The sequence below is a fragment of the Mustelus asterias genome, chromosome 8 (assembly GCF_964213995.1).
Source record: "Mustelus asterias chromosome 8, sMusAst1.hap1.1, whole genome shotgun sequence".
NCBI lineage: Eukaryota > Metazoa > Chordata > Chondrichthyes > Carcharhiniformes > Triakidae > Mustelus > Mustelus asterias.
In genome coordinates, this window is record NC_135808.1 from 100,623,614 (window position 1) to 100,644,121 (window position 20,508).

A 20,508-nucleotide genomic window follows, 5' to 3' on the forward strand; every position below is an offset into this window, starting at 1 on the left:
TGTGGGATCTCAGTCCTTTCCCTTCCAATGTCATGCCATCTTCTAATGTATCCATGTTTGCTGACCGTTTCCCACCTAGCTTTCTGTTAGCATGTGAGGAAGCTGCAAAGGGATATAATGTGGTTAAATGAGTGGGCAAGAAATCGGCAGGTGGAGTATACTCTGGAGAAATCTGATATTTCCATTTTGGTAAGAAGAATAAAAAAGGATATTTTTTGAAAAGGTAAAACACGAGTAAACATTTAGTATTAAGAGGGATTTGGGTATCCTTCTACAACAGTCACAGAAAGCTGGTGTGTAGGTAGCAGAAACAATTTGGCATGTTAGTCTTTACTGTAATGGAGTTGAAATATGCAAGAAGAAGTTTTGCTGCAACTATATATGAATTGATTAGACCACACCTGGAATACTGGAGTTTTGAGTTGCTTACCCAAGGAAGGGTATACACCTTTAGAGGAGTGGGTGAAGGAATGGTGGGAAAGATTCACTGGATTTATCCCTGGAATGAGAAGATTGTTCTACAAGGAGAGATTGAGTTGACTCAGCCTGTATCCGCTGCAGTTTAGAAAGAATGACAGGTGATCTTAGTGAATTGTAATAAAATTTGAAGAGGGCGTGACAGCGAGTAGGTGCAAAGAGGTTGTTTCTCATGGCTGGCGAGTCTAGTTATAACATACGGATAAGGGGTTGGCCATTTTAAACTGGGGTGAGATGTTTTTCCACCCGGTTGTGAATCTTAAGAATTTTGTAACCCAGAGAGCTGTAGCTGCTCAGTCATTGAGTATATTTAATACTGATAGATTTTGGACATGAGGGGGGCAGTGGATTATGGTGGGAAAGCAGAGTTTAGGTAGGATTAGAATCATAGAATCATAGAAACCCTACAGTACAGAAAGAGGCCATTCGGCCCATCAAGCCCGCACCGACCACAATCCCACCCAGTCCCTACCCCCATATCCCTACCCCCATATCCCTACATATTTTACCCGCTAATCCCTCTAATCTACGCATCCCAGGACACTAAGGGGCAATTTTAGCATAGCCAATCAACCTAACCCGCACATCTTTGGACTGTGGGAGGAAACCGGAGCACCCGGAGGAAACCCACGCAGACACGAGGAGAATGTGCAAACTCCACACAGACAGTGACCCAAGCCGGGAATCGAACACAGGTCCCTGGAGCTGTGAAGCAGCAGTGCTAACCACTGTGCTACCGTGCCGCCCTTTTGAATGATTGAAGGATTGAATGGTGGAGCAGGCTTGAGAGGCCATATGGCATGCTCCTGCTCCAATCTCTTATATTCCTAAACGCTGCAGTTGATGTGGTTTAGGTGCCACAAGAATCCAATTTAGATTGGTTAATAAAACTGTAGTCTTAAATCACTGCTGACTCTCGATCTGTTTTTATGCTGGTATTTTGGGTTGACCTTGTAGCAGGTGTCATGGTGGCTATATCATGCAGTTATCATGTTAGGCTGTTTGCAATGAAGCATTATATGATTGTGCTGTAAACAATGCCAGTTTGAGTGATCACTTTCAATTGACCAACAGGAAGTAAGGCTGTTAGTTTTGATGTGATGTAGTAAACCTGTAGTAATACAATCTTGGAGTTCAAATTCCTTACCAGAGCTTTCTTCATACAGTTTGACCCACTTAACCTCTCTTAGATATAGTATTTATGCTACTGGACCAATGATCCTGAGGCCTGGACTAATAATCCAGAGACTGAGAGTTTAAAACTCACCAGTTTGAGAATTTGAAGTCAGTCCTTTTATTTTAGATCAGGAAATAAAAAGCTGGTCTCAGTAAAATTGATTGTGAAGCTGTCAGATTATTTTAAAAACAAAACTAGCCCACCAGTGTCCTTCAGCCAAGAAAACCTGCCATCCAAAGCATTCTAGCCTATATGTCACTACAGTCTCACACCCAAGCAGTTGATTCCTAACCACTCTCTATAGTGTCTTCGGGGGCCTCTCCTTTTGTATCAAACAGCTATCTAGATTAGCAGTTCAAGAAGGTGGCCCACCTCCACCTCAAGGTTGTTTGGGATAGGCAACAGTGTTCATTTTCTGAGAATGAGTGCTGCACAACAGCTCACTAATGTCATGGCTGTTCTGTAAAACTCAGTTCTACAATTTATTTATCTACAGGCATGTCTATTATAATTTTGATTGAAAGGACTTCTTATCTTATTTCTGTGATAGATAACATCATTCCCAATATGGAAACTGCTCGCAGGCCATCCCATGGCCGAAAGGTCCTGGACATTGAAGTCTATTCCAGCAGGTCGAAGGTCTATGTTGCTGTTGATGGAACCACAGTAAGTACCCTTTCACTGTTTTATTTAATTTGACTTGATTTATTATTGTCACATGTATTAACATACAGTGAAAAGTATTGTTTCTTGCGCGCTGTACAGACAAAACATACCATTCATAGAGAAGGAAAGGAGACAGTGTAGAATGTAGTGTTACAGTCATAGCTAGGATGTAGAGAAAGATCAACTTAATGCAAGGTAAGCCCATTCAAAAGTCTGACAACAGCAGGGAAGAAGCTGTTCTTGAGTCGGTTGGTACGTGACCTCAGACTTTTGTATCTTTTTCCCGAAAGAAGAAGGTGGAAGAGAGAATGTCCGGGGTATGTGGGGTCCTTAGTTATGCTGGCTGCTTTGCCGAGGCAGCGAGAAGTGTAGACAGAGTCAATGGATGGGTGGCTGGTTTGCATGATGGACTGGGCTACATTCACGATCTTTTGTAGTTCCTTGCGGTCTTGGGCAGAGCAGCAGCCATACTAAGCTGTGATACAACCTGAAAGAATGCTTTCTATGGTGCATCTGTAAAAGTTGGTGAGAGCTGTAGCTGACATGCCAAATTTCCTTAGTCTTCTGAGAAAGTAGAGGCATTGGTGGGCTTTCTTGACTATAGTGTCGGCATGGGGGGGACCAGGACAGGTTGTTGATGATCTGGGCACCTAAAACCTTGAAGCTCTCGACCCTTTCTACTTCATTACATTGTTGCACAATGACGGTATAATTCATAACGCTGACTTAGTGCACACAAAGAAATAGTTACGGAAAGTCAAGTCATTCTTTTTGTCAGCGGTAGATATTGTTAAAGTCATAGTGAACCAGCATGTCAGGAGTATTGAAGCTTCTAATTCCTTTGTACTTTGTATCTGCTTCTGAGTGTTACGAAGTAGCACTTATTAGAAAGATATAGGAAATAGAATAGAAAGCACTTGAAACACTAAGCAGGTCTGGAGGACCTGTGGAGCCAGAAACAAAGTTAATGAGGCCTATTTTACCATTTTGATTCTAAGTGCTGGGTGGACTTGAAACTGGGAGTGTTTCAGATCCGGCTTTTAGACCCATTCTCGGGCGCCCCCATACGCACTCTGCCTGGAAAAATATCAGCGATTCCGAAGCGCGCTGTGGAAGCCTGTGGGCGGGGCTTAACGCGCCCGAAACGCTGCAGCTCCGATCGGCACCTCCAACTGCGCATGCGCAAAACAAAACGATAGAATGCGGCTCCCCTGCCACATCGCTCCCGGGTCGGATAATGCCTCCCTCTGGCCCCCACAGACATTGCCCCCCCCCCTCCCCCAACATTACTGACCTCCTTATCCCCCACCCACTCTGCCACCCAGACCGATCGCGGGCCCCACCCCACCCCACCTTCCCCTTCACTGATCTCCGGCAGAGTGGCAGCGGACCCCCCCTCTGCCCCCCACCGCTCTCGAGCAGAGAGCTGTCCCACCTCACTAACTGTTGCGCCCATATTGGACGTTTGTGGAGCATGTCTGTTTTGCGCCGATTCTGGATGGGCGAACGCGGTGGTAAAGGGGGAAGTGCCGGTAAAGTTGGGTGTGCAGCCTATTAATTCAATTTAAATGCATTTAAATGGCTGTCGTGCCCGTTTTGGGCGCGGTCCCGATCACAGCCATTTTCGAGCCTTGGTAAAGGGGGAATGGGCGTGGAGGCGGGTGCCGATTGCACTACTCACCTCACCCAACTTTATCAAATTTTCACGTCCGAAAACAGGGGCAACTTGATGGTAAAACCGGTCCCAATGTTTCAAGTCAAATATCTCTTCTGTGGAACTGGTAACTGTGATGTATCTATCATTGGACCAACTAACTCAACATGGCAACAATCAAACCATAGGCCGTCCTGATCACTTTGCTGAAATGTTGAGGAATAGCTTTATGGCCTGTTTGATGCTAATTTAAAAAGCTATTTCATGTTTATTTGGCCTCATCATCATTGCTGAGCTAACTGATGAAAATTTAGTATTGGGTGTAGTATTTCCAATTTGTACTGCCAAGTGAGGTAAATCCGTACTGGACAGTGGAACATGTGTGGGTTCCAGCAATGACTTCCAGGTCATGTATGGTATAAAAGTTGGAAGAAACTGATAGGTAGCTCTGAACAAATAACAAGGTCCATGCTGTGTACTGTTAATTTTTTTTTCTGGTCCTCTCCAGCTCTCCTCTTTTGAGGAAATTGTCAAATTGCAAGTAGCTTTACAATGTCAACCCAGCTGCTAGTGTAATAAGAGTAAATGACTGCGGGTGCCGGAATCTGAAACCAAAGGAGAAAATGCTGGAAAATCTCAGCAGGTCTGGCAGCATCTGTAAGGAGAGAAAAGAGCTGATGCTTCGAGTCCTGATCACCCTTTGTCCAGCTTTGATAAAGCTTTTTATACTTGTTTAGTCTGGTCGAAATAAGTAAAATGGAGTAACTGTTGAGTGGGAAGGATTGAACAATTTGAGGAAGGTTGATTGATGTTTTAATTGCTCAGTTGTCTCATTCTTTTGTGGAGTTGGTATATTGTTGCTACCGCCAGGTAACATTCCTGTAACCTGCTACAAATAACTGGATCACTTCTTTCACTCCATCTACTATATCTATTTTAAGATATGTACTTGATTTTATACTTTGAAAGAAACATCTGTTCAAGTTACAGGGTATCGATGTGTGCTTATTCTGCACTTTCATTGAAAATTAACAAAACAATCTTACTTTGTAGCAGGGCAAATGATTGAAAAGTGCATGTTCCCTGGCAGCCTCTCATGAAGGACATGCTGTTCATTTCATTTGCAACCAGAGTTATTAACCTATTAGCCGAGTCACTTAGTGGATTGGGGGGGAAGGGGGAGAAGTCTTCTTCTCTGGGGAGTCAGGCTGCTTTCTTTGCTTTTAGTTACATTGATGCACTTTTGTATTTTGCCATTTTAGGTTCTTGAGGATGAAGTCAAAGAGCAGGGTCGAGGAATACACGTTATTGTTTTGAATCAAGCTACAGTGAGTACACTGCAATAAGACTGAAACTTCATCCACACATACCAGCTTTTTGAACCTAGTTTCAAACACTATTGGGGTATATTTGAAACAATTCCGACACTATTGGGTATATATGTATATATATATATATATATTTGAGACAATTCAGACACTGTTGGGGTATATTTGAGATTATTCAGACACTATTGATTAGACTCTTTTGATCCAACAGACCATACTAGCTCAAGAGTAGTGTTTCCCTTTTATTTATTTATTTTATTTTTTTATTAGAGACACAAGTAGGCTTACATTGACACTGCAATGAAGTTACTGTGAAAATTCCCCAGTTGCCACACTCCAGCGCCTGTTTGGGTACATTGAGGGAGAATTTAGCATGGCCGATGCACTGAACCAGCACGTCTTTCGGACAGTGGGAGGAAAGCCGGAGCACCTGGAGGAAACCCATGCAGACACAGGGAGAACGTGCAGACTCCGCACAGACAGTGATCCAAGCTGGGAATCGAACCTGGGTCCCTGGCATTGAGAGGCAGCAATACTAACCACTGTGCCACCCCAATCCCCCACACCAAAGGAAATGTAAATAATGAAAATAGCCTTAGATCCTTTGGCTGAGCAATGAAAAAGATGGTAGAAGACTGTCCAGTTAAGAAGGGATAGATTGGCTAAAGATAAGGTAGAGAAGAGCAAACTGTTTCCAGTAGTTTAATAATGAGAGGGTCATGGATGCAAGATTAAATCTAAGATTCACAACAGAGAATTGGAGAAAGTTGTGAGGCTGTAGAATTCATTTCCAGGTTTAGTGTTAAGACAGAAACTGTCAACATTCAAGATTTAAGTTTGGAAAGGTTTTGCGGACTAGGGGGAATAAAGGGATTATAGGTATAGGTGGGTGCATTCCTTTTGAATGATCTCCTCATCTGGAGGTGTGGGTTTCCTCCGGGTGCTCTGGTTTCCTCCCACAGTCCAAAGATGTGCGATTTAGGTGGATTGGTCATGCTAAATTGCCCCTTAGTGTCAGGGAAACTAGCTAGGGTAAATGCATGGGGTTATGGGGACAGGGCCTGGGTGGGATTGTGGTTGGTGCAGACTCGATGGGCTGAATGGCCTCCTTCTGCACTGTAGGATTCTATGAATTCCGATAGGCACTATTTGAACCTGTCTCCATGTTGTAGGCTATGGATTACTATGTGATAACCAAACTCCTCGATAGTGACAGTGGTTATTTAAATACTACTTGCCTGTGAAGTAAAAAGGGTAGATTCCATAAGATACTTTTGTAAAAGTAGAACTTCCATTTTCACATAGTACCTTTCACACCCTCACGATGTCCCCAGAATACTTCACCGCCAATGAGTTCCTTTTGAGAGAGATTCTGGAGCAATGCCTAAACCACAATCTTTTCAGTCACTGGCAACAATGTAAACACTAAGATATATGACAACCGTCTTCAGTTTCGATGAGGCAATGCTCTATGAATAGAACATTCAGATCAAACCCTATAATTAGAAGGCTTGCCTCTGAAAAAGAATTAACTGATAAAGTTACTCTTTGGATCGCCAGCCTAGGGTGTACGCAAGTTAGCATAAGGCAGCAAATTTGGGCTGGTGATCTGTTTTGAATGATTTTTTTTTGTGGGGTTATTATTGTGTCTACCGAGACGCTACTTTTGATGCCACAAGGTGACAACCCTCTTGTATCTGGCACTGTTTTACCACTAATTTCATGGGGGGGGAAGCTTCAAATATGCAATTGGAGAAGAAGTGAAAACTGTGAGCAGTAAAGTAACTGATTAACCAGTGGTATTTCCAGAGAGATAAGTGATAACAACTGAATTGAAATGGACTGAACAACATTAGTGTTGATTGAGAAAGAAGAAATTAAAGTGGGAAGGAACCCAAAAGGACAGTTTCAGGAAAATGATGTACCTAAACAGAAATCTTTCTGGCTGTTGTACTTGTAGATGTGAACCCACAATCTGTATTTTTCCATTAGTCTTAATTTGCTTACGACGCTCATGAAAAATATTATCTTGGGCCCTAAGTTCCTGAGTTTGTTATATTGCCAGAATTTTTCCCCAGTAGTACACAACATGGTTCAGAATAGGTTCTCTATGTGGTACTGTTGATTGAGTCTACCGCTGTTGGCAATTCAATGCAAATGTGGAAATAATTTGGAAGAAGATTTCTGCAATCAACATACACATTAAATATCTCTCCAGTCTGTGGCTGTGTGTATCCTATGTGTAACTACATTGATAATCTATAATACCATCGCTGTGGTGTAAACTGTTATATGCTTGACTTGCAATCAAACCAGCCACTACAGATGCAGAGCCCAGTATTAGAATTCTTGAATTTAATTTTGACGTCACAAAGTTATCTTCTACCCCATCTAGAATATGGTTTTGTGGAAAAAGAATCATTAAAAACATTTGGAAAGTAAGTGGCTGCTGTAAATATTGTACTGAATTAACCAGAGACGCCTTGTCTTAATGACAAACACTTTTTTCACATACAGGGAAAGCTTCCCTTAATCACTTCACTGTCACTCGTTTTGCCTTTTTAACGAGTGCAAAATTAGTCTGTTCGAAAATATATCCTAGACTGATAAAACTATAAGGCTTAATATTTTTGAAATCTTAACAAATCGCTTTCTGCAGTTACTGCTGGCAGTAATGATGCTAGCAAATGATTCTTTTTCTGAACAGGGTCATGTGATGGCCAAACGTGTGTTTGATACATATTCACCTCATGAAGATGAAGCAATGATCCTATTCTTAAATATGGTCTCACGAGGAAGAATCCTTCTCTTTACGATCAAGGTCAGTATATTCTCACATCCTCCAGATAGACATATAGGATACTAAAGCTCTGAACACGTTTAGTTTTTTTAAATTTACTTTTTAGTTTTGTTTGAGGGATGACCATTTTAAACTTACCAAGTGAGCAAAATAGAACAGCCTCCTGAGGTTTGAATGGTCAGGTAAACCCCAAAAAAATGAAATAAATTACAACATCAAATATTTGACCTTGGAAAACGTATGTGAGGGAGATTAGTTGCAAAAAAAGTACTGGGATTGGCTCCTGAGTAGCATTGGCAAAGATTTTGGGATCCTGTGCAGTGCAGTTTCTTTTCCAAGTTGTGTTGATAATCTTGTCATCTTGTGGCCTGCTTGGATGCCAGTGTGACCAATCCTCATCTGTTGTTTGACCTCAAGATGTCTTCTCTCAGCAACACTGACATTGCTTCTGTTCAAGTTAACTGATTACATAATAGTTATGGAATCTCTGAATGGTTACAGCACAGAAGTTTATTTGGCCTATTGTGTCCATGTCATGGAAGATTCATCTAATCTCACTCCCTTGCTTTTTCACCAGCTTGGGTGTCATGTAACTAATACAGTTTATCTCTGGCTAAAGTAGTCCTTGAACTTCTCTAAATTCCTGTAATCATAATGTTTCTTTTCTTACCACCAGCCCCCCATCTCTTTGTTGCTCTCCTTACTCTGTTCCCATCATTCTCTCCTCATATGCTCCCTCCTGCTCTGTCACATTCTCGCATCTGTCCATCTTCTCTGATCTTGTCAAAAACGCCATGATTTTAAATGTTAGATTCTCCAGTTAGCTCTTTAGTGATGTAATGTTAACAAATCTGCATCTTGTTGCTCCACCATTTGGTGATTATACTTTGGATGCATGTTATGTACTAATAATGGGCAAATTGTAATATTCTTGAAAAAAGCCAGGCCTGTCTATTATTTATTAAAGCTTCTGCAAACAATAGTGGTCAGACAGTCTACATAATGACTAGATTACTTTCTGGTTTAATTATAAGATTCAAACATGATTACCCAGTTGCTGCTATGACTGCTACCATGAAAGAAGCCGCAGATTTAAAATGAAGCCTTTCATTTTGCATGTTTAGTGAAGGGAAGAATTATGATAGAACTTCGTTCTTTGCAGTGAAATAGATCTGTTGCACATCTTTCCCACTCTCGACTATAATAGCTGCTATTGTTTTTCTATTAAATTCTTGTCTTTTAACTGACTCAAAAGCTATTCAACCAGGTCATGATTTGAAACTGTAACTTGAGCCATTCCATTTTGCACAGCATTGTCAGAGCTTTTGTCACGAATAGATCTTTTCTATAATTTCCAGAAATCCTCTGGATTCACTTTGTATGAGATTCTAAAATTCTGAGACATTGCAACAATGATGAGAATGGTTGGAGTTCAAACCAATACCCTTGCTCACCAGGCTATTTAATTTTGCTAGGGAACAATGCGATTTGCCTTTGACTCTCCCTGCTTTAGTCCTGGCCAATTCCGAGTTATACAGAAGTGATTGTCCAGCAGAGGGGGCTACACACACACATTCACATCTTCATGTGGAAGCTAAACTTAATTTGAACCTACATTGGGGTCCCTCTATAAATTTTCACTTAAATTGAATTTGCCCAGTGTGCTATTAAACCACACAAGTCAGGGAGATTTTCGTCCAAGTAACTGAGCTCTGCTGAGGCAGCAATAAAGACATTTCATTTGATCTGAGTTACAAAAGAAACAAACCAGTTAGTGCTGCTGCTGGCTTTTCAGTAACCCCTGTAGGATAGTGGATATATGCGTAAGCATTAGGTAAGGATAGGAATAGGCTCAGCTATGATGCCCCACATGCCTGAAGAAATTACAGGCATTACCTCATAGAAATTATCATAGAAACCCTACAGTGCAGAAAGAGGCCCTTCGGCACATCGACTCTGCACCGACCACAATCCCACCCAGGCCCTACCCCCATATCCCTACATATTTGCCCACTAATCCCTCTAATCTACGCATCTCAGGACACTAAGGGGCAATTTTATCATGGCCAATCAACCTGACCCACACATCATTGGACTGTGGGAGGAAACCGGAGCACCCGGAGGAAACCCACGCAGACACGAGGAGAATGTGCAAACTCTACACAGACAGTGACCCAAGCCGGGAATCGAACCCAGGTCCCTGGAGCTGTGAAGCAGCAGTGCTAGCTACTGTGCCGTACCTGGACTAGGGGACTATTTTTCTGGCTGAATGTGATGAATCTAGACTGTCCCTCTCAGAACACAGCTGCACGCCTTCCTCCTCTCAAATGTGCCAGTACACTTCCCACTTTCCTTCCTTCATTCTGCAAACAGAGCCACAGACGCCCCCATCATCCTCCTTTCCAAACTACAAACAGTCACCCACTTTTTAAAAGATGTAATTATTTGGTTGATTTTACACTGTACTTGCTTTATTTCGTTTTGGAACACAAGGCCTGGAAATTGCAGAACTATGCAGGAGTATTGGTCCTAGCACCGTCTGTGTGCCAGGCACCATCAAAGGACACAGCTACGATTGGACCCGATGCATTCACACTCTGGGCTGGAGGAAATGCTGGATTGGTCAAGGAAACAAAATAATGCGGTTTTGAGATCTATGTTCCATGTTATAGCAGAGTTCCAGTGTAGTAAAGTGCAACTGTCCCTAAAGTGTAAACTTGAATCTTGGTCTGGATGTAACTGAAAAGCTTGTTACTCAAACTCATTCATGTAACCGCTGATTCACACATTATTTGTCCCTTCAGTGCATTTACTCATGGATGTACCTAGCTAATTCTTACTGGGTAGGTGAGCAGGAACAGGATGATTTGCAAATATCTGTGGATGAAAATTTATGCAAGAAAACCTCTGCCCTTGGTGATGCTTTACATCAAGTACATTTTGAGTTGGGGTAGTTGGGAAGGAGGCAGAGGTTTCTTTATTGTTCAGATATCCAGTTTGCATAAACACTTCTATACTCGGTGCTGATTTCTACCACACTCTGGGTGTGAGTGCACAAAAGCTGAGGTGCAGGCATTCTAGATTGGGTTAATACTTATTAGGAGAAGATAGAAGATTACTCCATCATAAGGGCCTGATGTCTATTTAAATCAAACTTCGGTTTTCTTAGGTTCAGTAGCAAATCAAATTTAACTGAAATTTAGGTCTAAACCATTGAAACCAAAATAAGCTATCAGTGGGATATATTTATGCCCCCTATCCCTTCCCCAGCACTTTATACCAGATAAAATGTCAGTTTTGCATCTTGGATGTTCTTTTCAACCTGCAGTGGCTTAATATTTTTGAACACTAGTCTTGTTTTATCAAGAATGGCTTTATAAGTTTAACAGATTTATTTTGCCAATGTGACCCCACTTGAAGGACCTTCACAGTTTAAGCGTACAGAAATAAAGTGGGAGAAAACTCAATCTCTCGGGATAAGTATTGTGAGTATCCACAGAAAAGTGACATTGCACAGTGTGCATGAGGGATTGACGTTGGGAATGTGACTCTGAGCTCAAGTACCATTCATGTTGCTGTGTTCTGCTCATCATTTCGATTTTCTTTACCTGTTGATGGATGCACTGAAAAAGAACTGACCGTTTTCTTTTTCCCTCCCCCACCTTTTTTGGTTCAGGACGAGGGATCCTTCCATCTGAAAGACACAGCCAAAAGTCTACTTAAAGGACTGGGTAGCCAAATTGCCTCATCGCTTAGTTGGCGAGACATGTGGACTTTTGTGGTAAAGAAAGGAGGTGCAGTATATGTACATTTATATGAAAATCTGATGTAAACAAACTTTAATTTATTTATGCTATCAACAAATGTTGAAAAGATTGATCCAAGAATAAAATGGTGAAAATCTGTAAACGTTGTCTCACAGACTCGGGGTTGTACACGATTTGTTTAAGATCGGTTGTTTACAATGGTTTGTTAGTAATACTGGGGCACTTAACATTCTTGTAGTTAACAAATGCAACAACAATAGGTGTCCCATTGACTTTACAAAGTTCAACATTTTATTGTTAGGTCAAGTGTACGGTGAAAAACATTCAAAATCTCCGGCTTTGGCAACCTGGGGGGATCCTGTTTTACTGAAGACTGAAGTTCAGCTAACCTCGGCTGAAGGTGAGTTTTTACATTTCCTTTTTTTTTAGAAGACAAGGATATACAAGTTTAGGTGCATTGACCCAAACAGGTGCCGGACTAGGGAAACTTCACAGTAACTTTATTGCAGCGTTAATGTAAGCCTTAATTGTGACTAATAAATAAATTTTACTTTACTTTATGGTCTAAGCCTCACTGCTGTCTATTATAATCATGTTTATGCAGTTTCCATTATCTTATTAATGACTGAGTTTTTAAAAAAAGACCACTGATCAGAAAACCTTTGGGAAACTTTTAGATGAATGTTTGATGAAACCATAATAATGACTTTTGTACATTTAAAAAAAAAAAGAAACTGAAGAGGCAGTACCCTGAGTTTAGTGTACTCCAGGTAAAGCAGGTGGCAAGTTGAGCACAATCATTCCATAACTGGGAATTTAGCTAGTTTAATTTCTTTCAAGACTCCAGTGTCGTTTAGTGGGATTACACCACTGTTAAACATATATTTTTAACACTTGTATGTTAAATGTTTAACTATATTTACTTTTTAAAAGACTTTTTCATAGTTTCATCAAGATGTCCCTCGCGTGGTTAGAAATACCTTTTTGTTGAACAGCAATGAGCTGGCTCTAAAGGAAACAAATGGCAGTGTAGTCTGGATCAGTTGTTTGGCGGGCGATGCACTGAAGATCAATAAGTATCTGATAATGGTCTGAGTGCATCTTGTTTCTTTCTTGAAGATGCCGAATGCCACTGGGCAGACACAGATGCCAATCGGAGGAGGAAAACTTTCTGCAGCAAGGTTGAAGGATATGGGAGCATCTGCAGCTGTAAGGATCCAGCTCCTATTGAGTTTAATCCTGAGCCTGTAAGTTTATTTTTCTTGAATTGCTTTATTGCTTGATGCTTTCACTATATCCAGTCAGTCAGTTGGTTCCATCAGTTAAGATCGCAGTGGCCTTGGTGTGGTGACGGTATCAGCACCAGGTAATCTATAAGTGGCTTGGACCAGTTTGTTCACTGAATAAATCTGATCACTCCAGGCAGTCTTGATTTGCTGATCAGTCTGGTGAGCATGTGGTCATCCTAGCAGAAACTTCCATTCAACATTCAAGGAGAAATTCCCCTCAACATGTGTCATCTGGTTGTCCTTGTTTGAAGAGGTAGATGGCCACGGGTGAGACAGTGAATAAAAAGAGGGACCTGATTGAGAACAGAAAATATTCATAAGCAGTTGCTGTGGACCGGTGACTCATTAAACTGACTTGAAGCAATTTCGTCTTTCAAGCTTTCTCCCCCATACCCTTTCCCTCACCTCTGTGGTTTAATGAAGCATATCCATAATGGAACAATGCTGGCTGGGAATCTAGAGGAAAATCATGAGCATGTGACCTCCCACACTCTGCTGTTACGGTTGGTTTAATCATAGTTTAGAGAACTTTTCCGGCTTCGTGAAATTTGTCCAGCAATCTTGCAGCAAGCACAATTCCGTCGTCTTCTCTCACTCAGTCCCATGTTCCATCTCGTGATCCTTCTGAAGACGAAGTAAACTCCACTGACTGTGTTGGTGCAAGTTACAACCTCAGATTTCGGATTGCTCCTCAGAACGAGTTCTAAGACTTTTCAATTATAAAATGTTTGAGTGGTGCATTGTAGCAGCAGTGAAGAGTTTGACTGCTAAATTACCAATCTCCCTCATGTTTTTATGTGGGGGCATTAAAAGGAGGCAAGTGCTTTTCTCTTGAAGGAGAGATCTTTGCTGGGCGAGTTATTTCCCTGGCATCGTTGAGCAGTTTCTGCTGGCAGGGTCGGAGTACATTGAAACCAACCTAGCAGCAGGTCAGCTACAGGGAGTGTTTGATATGGGTGGGGAAAGCGACTGGGTTTAAAAAAAAACTGTTGTTTGCTTTCTCTTGCTGTGAGACACACAAATCATTGGGCAGACATGGGAGAGTTATTTATTAGATCCATCAAGAGAAATGGGAGATGGAGAGGAATTTACATTTTAATACAAGCCAAAATATCAGAACGGTTGCAAATTATCATCTAGTGAAAATAAATTTCCTGTTCCAAAGGGAATCTTTGGTAGTTGGAGTAAGATTGACTGTTATGCTTTATTTTTGCAGTTAAAAGAGAACAAGGTTTATGAAGTTCCAGTGGCTGTGATAGCTGGTAACAGGCCTAACTACCTGTACAGGTAAGATTTGGGGTTCAAGGTATAGATTGCAACGATAGCATTGTGACTTTAGGCTTTACATCAAGTCCATGACATGATGTATTATTGATTTTTGCTTGCTGACTGGATGTTTTGTTTTGGGTTGTGCAATTCTTTAACCTTCTATCAAACTCAAAAGTGGCAACTAATGTTTTTTTGCAAAGCAAGGCAATTTCTCAGGAAAACAGACATTTGTTAATATATTTGTTTTTTATTGTATTTGATTTGTTTTTGTGCTACAATAAATATAAAATTAACCTTTACACAATTTCCTTATGAGACAGTTACTATAAACAGTTCCGAACGGTGGATACATTACAAATATCAGGCAGCATTATGATAGTTGGCATAGTCACTGGAGCATAGATAAGAAATTGGCTGTAAAATGTAACCAAAGTGTTCTCTTTATAAAACTGGTGCACAATGGGGATCTGATAAAGTAGTAAATAATTATTGTGAGAATGGGAGAGTTCAGAATGACTGGGAATGTCTACAGCTGCTTTAAAGAGGACTGGTATAGGATTAGAAACATAGAAAATAGCAGCTGGCAGAGGCCATTTGGCCCTTTGAGCTCCGCCATTCATTTTGATCATTGCTGGTCATCAAATTCAATATCCTAATCCTGCCTCCCCTCTCCCCCTCCCACATCCCTGAATCCCTTTAGGCCCAAGAGCTACATCTAATTTCTTCTTGAAATCACGCAAAGTAGCACAGTGGTTAGCACTGTTGCTTCACAGCGCCAGGGACCTGGGTTCGATTCCTGGCTTGGGTCTGTGTGGAGTTTGCACGTTCTCCCTGTGACTGCGTGGGTTTCCTCCCACATTCTGAAAGACGTGCTGGTTAGGTGCATTGACCCGAACAGGCAGCGGACTGTGGTGACTAGGGGAATTTCACAGTAACTTCATTGCAATGTTAATGTAAGCCTTGTGACTAATAAATAAACTTTATGTTTTGGCCTCAACTACTTTCTGTGGTAGTGAATTCCACATTCACCACTTTGTATAAATTTCTCCTCACCTCAGTTCTAAAAGGTTTACTTACCCCTTATCCTCGAACTGTGAACCCTAGTTTTGGACGTTTCCACCATCGGGAACATCCTTTCTGAATCTATCCTGTCTGACCCTGGATTGAGCTCCTGGAAGTCATTACTAATACATAAGTGGTCCACTCAGGCTGCTGAGTGCAAATACAAATGAAAACTCAGTCTAGCTTGCCACATCACTGAGATAACTAGAATCCTTGGTACCCGGTGTACTGGTGGGCACAACATGGTCTCTTTTCAGGGGAACCTGAGGAAAGGCTGATGCTGACAATTTCAATAAGTGCTGTTTTTTCACAATTCCCACAGGAGAATCAAGATCTGTCTCGATCTACTGATACAGAGAAGACAAAGAGAGGATTTAGTGGGAGAATTTATAATTGGTAAACGTTTTATTGGGGAGAATTGGGGAAAAGCTATTTGGAGTTGCTGAAGAGGGTCGTCAATTTAAAATTGCCATGGTGAGGTTAAGAGAAATTTCTCTTTGTAGAATTGTTGTAGCATTAAGGAAAAACTCGACCAGTGTTAGGAGTAGAGGAAGATACGGGGCCACGGGCACAGAACAGGGCAGAGGGGCTGTTTATGGATTGTTTTGTCAGAAAACTAGGCCTTTGTGCTGTAAATTTCACTGGATCTAAAAGTAAATGGTAAGAAATATTTTCCATTTCTGATCTGTTTATTTTGCCCAAGTTAATTTACTGACCTGATGGGGAGATGATGAGCATGAATAACCGATCTGGAATTCAACTTTTCTTGCAGAATGTTGCGCTCATTACTGTCTGCGCAGGGTGTAAACCCAGAGATGATCACTGTCTTCATAGATGGCTACTATGAGGTGAGAAGTTACTCATATTGTTTCTTATTAATAGACTCATTGCAAAAATCAAGTTTCCTTTGAAAGATGAAATAACCTTTATTTATTAGTCACAAGTAAGGCTTACATTAACATTGCAATGAAGTTACTGTGAAACTCCCCTGGGCGCCACACTCTGGCACCTGTTTGGGTCAATGCACCTAACCAGCACGTCTTTCAGACTGTGGGAGGAAACCGGAGCACCCGGAGGAAACACACGCAGGCACGGCGCCGGAGTGTGGTGACTAGGGGAATTTCACAATAACTTCATTGCAATGTGACTAATAAATAAACTTTAACTTTAGAATGAGTTGCAATGGATAATAATGATGCCCTTATTTAAGCCTTGAAAATACAAAGATGTAAATTTAAAAATAAATTATCGTGTATACTTAATTACTGAATATTTTTCTTGATCAGGAACCAATGGATGTGGTGGAGCTCTTTGGCCTGAAGGGTGTTCAGCACACGCCCATTAGCATTAAGAATGCACGAGTTTCTCAGGTATCAGTTTTAAGTTTGTGTGATATGGTTTATCTTCTGGGTTTTGCTGTTTTTATCCTCTGCCAGCAAAGTACAGCTGGAGTTATTTTTCCCCCATAATGTTTCCTGGAATGAAAATATTGAAATACATGGCATGTTCTCATTATTGAACTGAAACACCTTCAAGCGTGTCTTGTTCTCTGGAGAAAATATAAATTTCATCATACCTTTCTGTTACAACAATTGGAAATGTTGTATAATGTGTCTTTCAGATTTTATATGAATATAGTATATTTTTGCAAAAAACCCTTAAAGGTTCAGAGAATTATGAAGAGGTTAATCAAAATTTGTGTTTGTAAGCATTTAAGTTCCTCGCAATGAGTTTGAACAAGAGATATTTCAGTTTTAAGCTATATGGTTCAGGAATCATTTACTAAATGGATGAAATGATGACTGTGGTAAAATGACTAAGGCACAAGGTGGAATTGTACATCGGTGGGATCTTACAGTCCCGTTAAAAGTCGATGGAGTTGTGAATGGCTTGCTGTGTTTTACGGCCCGTCCCCATTGCAATGGGGCTGTAACTTTCCGCCCATAATTTTCTTTGACTTCACCTCTGTACAAGCAGGGTTTCTCTGATCCACCTGTCTTAATTGCAGCATCAGTGATTTGAGACATCACAATTGATCTAAATACATATTGAAATTGCATCACGTTTTCTTTTGCTTTTTTCCCCCTCTTCATGTACACAGCATTACAAAGCCAGTTTGACTGCTACATTCAATTTACATCCGGTAAGCAATGGAAACATCTGAATTTGAGTTTTTTCAATGATAACTGTTTGTTGATAACTGTTCAATAATGCCACAGCAGTGCTGTTAGCATATAGGGGGGCAGCATGGTGGCACAGTGGTTATCATTGCTGCCTCACAGCTCCAGGGACCTGAGTTTGATTCCCAGCTAGGGTCACTGTCTGTGTGGAGTTCCTCTGGGTGCTCCCGGTTTCCTCGCACAGTCCAAAGGTATGTGGGTTAGGTGTATTGGCCATGCTAAATTGCCCCTTAGTGTCCTATGATGTGTAGGTTAGAGGGGTAAATATGTGGGGTTACTGGGATAGGGCCTGGGTGGGATTGTGGTCGGTGCAGACTCAATGGGCTGAATGGCCTCCTTCTGCACTGTAGGGATTCTATGATTTATAAAAAAGACATAGCAAAACTTGCATTTTGATTCATGGAATCTGCTTTCAGCTTAGTTTGATTTGTCACATGAGAAAAAAACCATAGAAATGTCCATCATAAAAGGAGGCCTTTTATTGCACAATATCTATGCTGACTCTTTGCTCGAGCAACTCAAAATCCCACTGCCGTCTTGTCTGCGAGTAGTGTACATTTCTCTGCATGAAATATTTATCCAATTTTCCTTTAAAAAATGAGCTGGTTGCTACCCCAACTACTCCCTCTACTATGACATACCACGCTCCATGAACCCACTGCATTAAAAATGAAATCTCCTGGTCCCTGACCTCACTTTGCGAACTTTTAAATTGATGACCTTTCATCATTGAATTCCAAGGCTGTGTTTTTTTTAAAAATTCAATCTATTAAAACACTTGATTCTAAAAACTATACCTCCTCTTGTCCTTCTGTGCCCCAGTGGTAATAATCCCAGTCTCAAACCTCATTCATTACCATAATTTCCCATCTGTGTTGTGTGCTCCCTATGCTCCAATAGCTTTTCTATAATAGTGGCCTAAATCTATACAGCACACTAACTGTAGCGTAACCAATGTTTAGCGCAAATTTATTATTCCTTCCCGTGCAATCTGTGTCCTTACTTATCGAACCCAAAATGCTTTTAGCCTCTTTAATATGTAGCTGCACCAGAACTTTCAAGGAATTGTATATCCGAGCCTTCAGGTGTCTCTGCTTATCCAAGCCATTTAGTGTATTCTCCCATTCCTTATTCTTCCCCTTAAACGGATCACCGCACACGTGTCCACATGGAATTAAATCTGCTGCCTATTTGCTTGCTCTGCCAGACTGTCTCACCTTCCTGATAATGACAGGCCGCGTCACTGTCAGACCCCTGCTTTTGTGTCACCAACAAATTGAAATTTTACTCTTTCTACCCAAGTCTGTCAACTATGTGCTGAGAACAAAAGTGAACACAGTACTGGCTCCCGGGATGCATATTTCTACCTTCTCCAGTTTGGGCAACACCCATTGCAGTAAATTAGTTTCCTGGTTGTCACCAACCTTCTAGCAATGCTGATGCATTTCTTCATGTACTATACGCCATTGTTATGTCTGCTGAAATTTCCCATTTTCAAGTCCCGTGTTTTTATCTTTAACTTTTTTTTCATTATGTGTCAGTCATCTTTTCAATTGTTCAGCTCGAATCCTTTGTTTCCCCTACCTATTTTCCACAGCTACATTAAGCAATGCTTTGTTCCTTAATAAAAACAGCGCTGGAAATAATCAGCCCGTTTGGCAACAACTGTGGAGAAAGAAACTTAGTTAATTATTTGAGTCGAATATGACTTCTTTATTGGAATTCCTTGTACTTTGTTGGGCTGGAATCTTACTAATCGAGGAAATATTCCTGAATTAATTTTTTTTTAAAAAGACACTTTCCTCTTTGATTACATACGTTACCTTTATGGTATGTATGTGATCTGTTGTGGGATAGTGAATATCAGCCAAGGCCCTAATCTTTGCATTTATTTGAACTGTCTAGCTATCTCCCCCCTCACCGCTCTGTCCATCTCCGCTCCACTCCACCTCGGGTCATAGGTGGCCCTATGACCACCAAGAATTATACCTCCTCCTTTCCAATTTCTTCAGTCTAGAGAAATCGAGTCTGCCCTCCTGAAGTGTATATAAAAGACCTTCACACATGTTTCCAATCCTATGTTTATTCCTTAACAACACTGAAATAGATGATCCTTTTCCATCCTGGATGCTGATCGAGATTCTACTTTTTCTTTAAAACATGGTTAAACTATTATAAAATGCAACTTAAATGTTACATCGTTGAACATTTGTATTTTTTATAATTAGGTTATTTTTACATAAGGTAAAATCTGTGTTTTTTCTGTTTAGGATGCCAAGTTTACTGTGGTACTGGAGGAAGACTTGGATATTTCAGTGGACTTCTTCAGGTGAATACAAAGTGGCACAGTGGTTAGCAGTGCTGCCTCACAGCTCCAGGGATCTGGGTTCGATTCCCGGCTTGGGTCACTGTCTGTATAGAATCTGCATGTTCTTCATATGTCCACGTGGGTTTCCTCTGGTTTCCTCCCACAGTCCTAAAGATGTGCTGGCTGGGTGCATTGGCCATGCTAAATTCTCCCTCACTGTACCCAAACAGGCGCCGGAGTGTGGCGAATAAGGGATCTTCACAACTTCATTGCAGTGTTAATGTAAGCCTACTTGTGACACCAATAAATAAACTTAAAGCCCCAATTCTGTTTTCCTCCATTTCAGCTAAACCGAGCTAAACTCAGTGTTGTTAGCATTGCTTTATTTATAGCCATTCGATTATACTTGCTAATATTGTAGAACAGTTGAGGCTTTTAGAACTTATTGTTTTTCTCTTCAAAATACTCTTTCAAATTCTGATTGATCAATTAAGCTCAGGAATAGTTAAGAGTACATAGCACAAAGCAATA

At 41.0% G+C, this 20,508-nt stretch overlaps 1 protein-coding gene across 2 annotated transcripts in view; it reads left to right on the forward strand.

The window, feature by feature from the left end:
- Window positions 1-20,508, forward strand: part of pomgnt1 (protein O-linked mannose N-acetylglucosaminyltransferase 1 (beta 1,2-)) — a 121,428-nt gene that overhangs the window by 8,605 nt on the left and 92,315 nt on the right. For both annotated transcript variants that reach the window (XR_013498544.1, XM_078218601.1), the window contains exons 3-13: window positions 2,205-2,320; window positions 5,237-5,302; window positions 8,010-8,123; window positions 11,779-11,896; window positions 12,171-12,269; window positions 12,989-13,116; window positions 14,375-14,445; window positions 16,262-16,337; window positions 16,776-16,859; window positions 17,591-17,632; window positions 19,940-19,998. Coding sequence is in view for 1 of the 2 variants with exons in the window: in XM_078218601.1 (XP_078074727.1) it covers window positions 2,205-2,320; window positions 5,237-5,302; window positions 8,010-8,123; window positions 11,779-11,896; window positions 12,171-12,269; window positions 12,989-13,116; window positions 14,375-14,445; window positions 16,262-16,337; window positions 16,776-16,859; window positions 17,591-17,632; window positions 19,940-19,998 (973 nt within the window). In the remaining variant the exon portion in view is untranslated. The remainder of the gene's footprint in view (window positions 1-2,204; window positions 2,321-5,236; window positions 5,303-8,009; window positions 8,124-11,778; window positions 11,897-12,170; window positions 12,270-12,988; window positions 13,117-14,374; window positions 14,446-16,261; window positions 16,338-16,775; window positions 16,860-17,590; window positions 17,633-19,939; window positions 19,999-20,508) is intronic.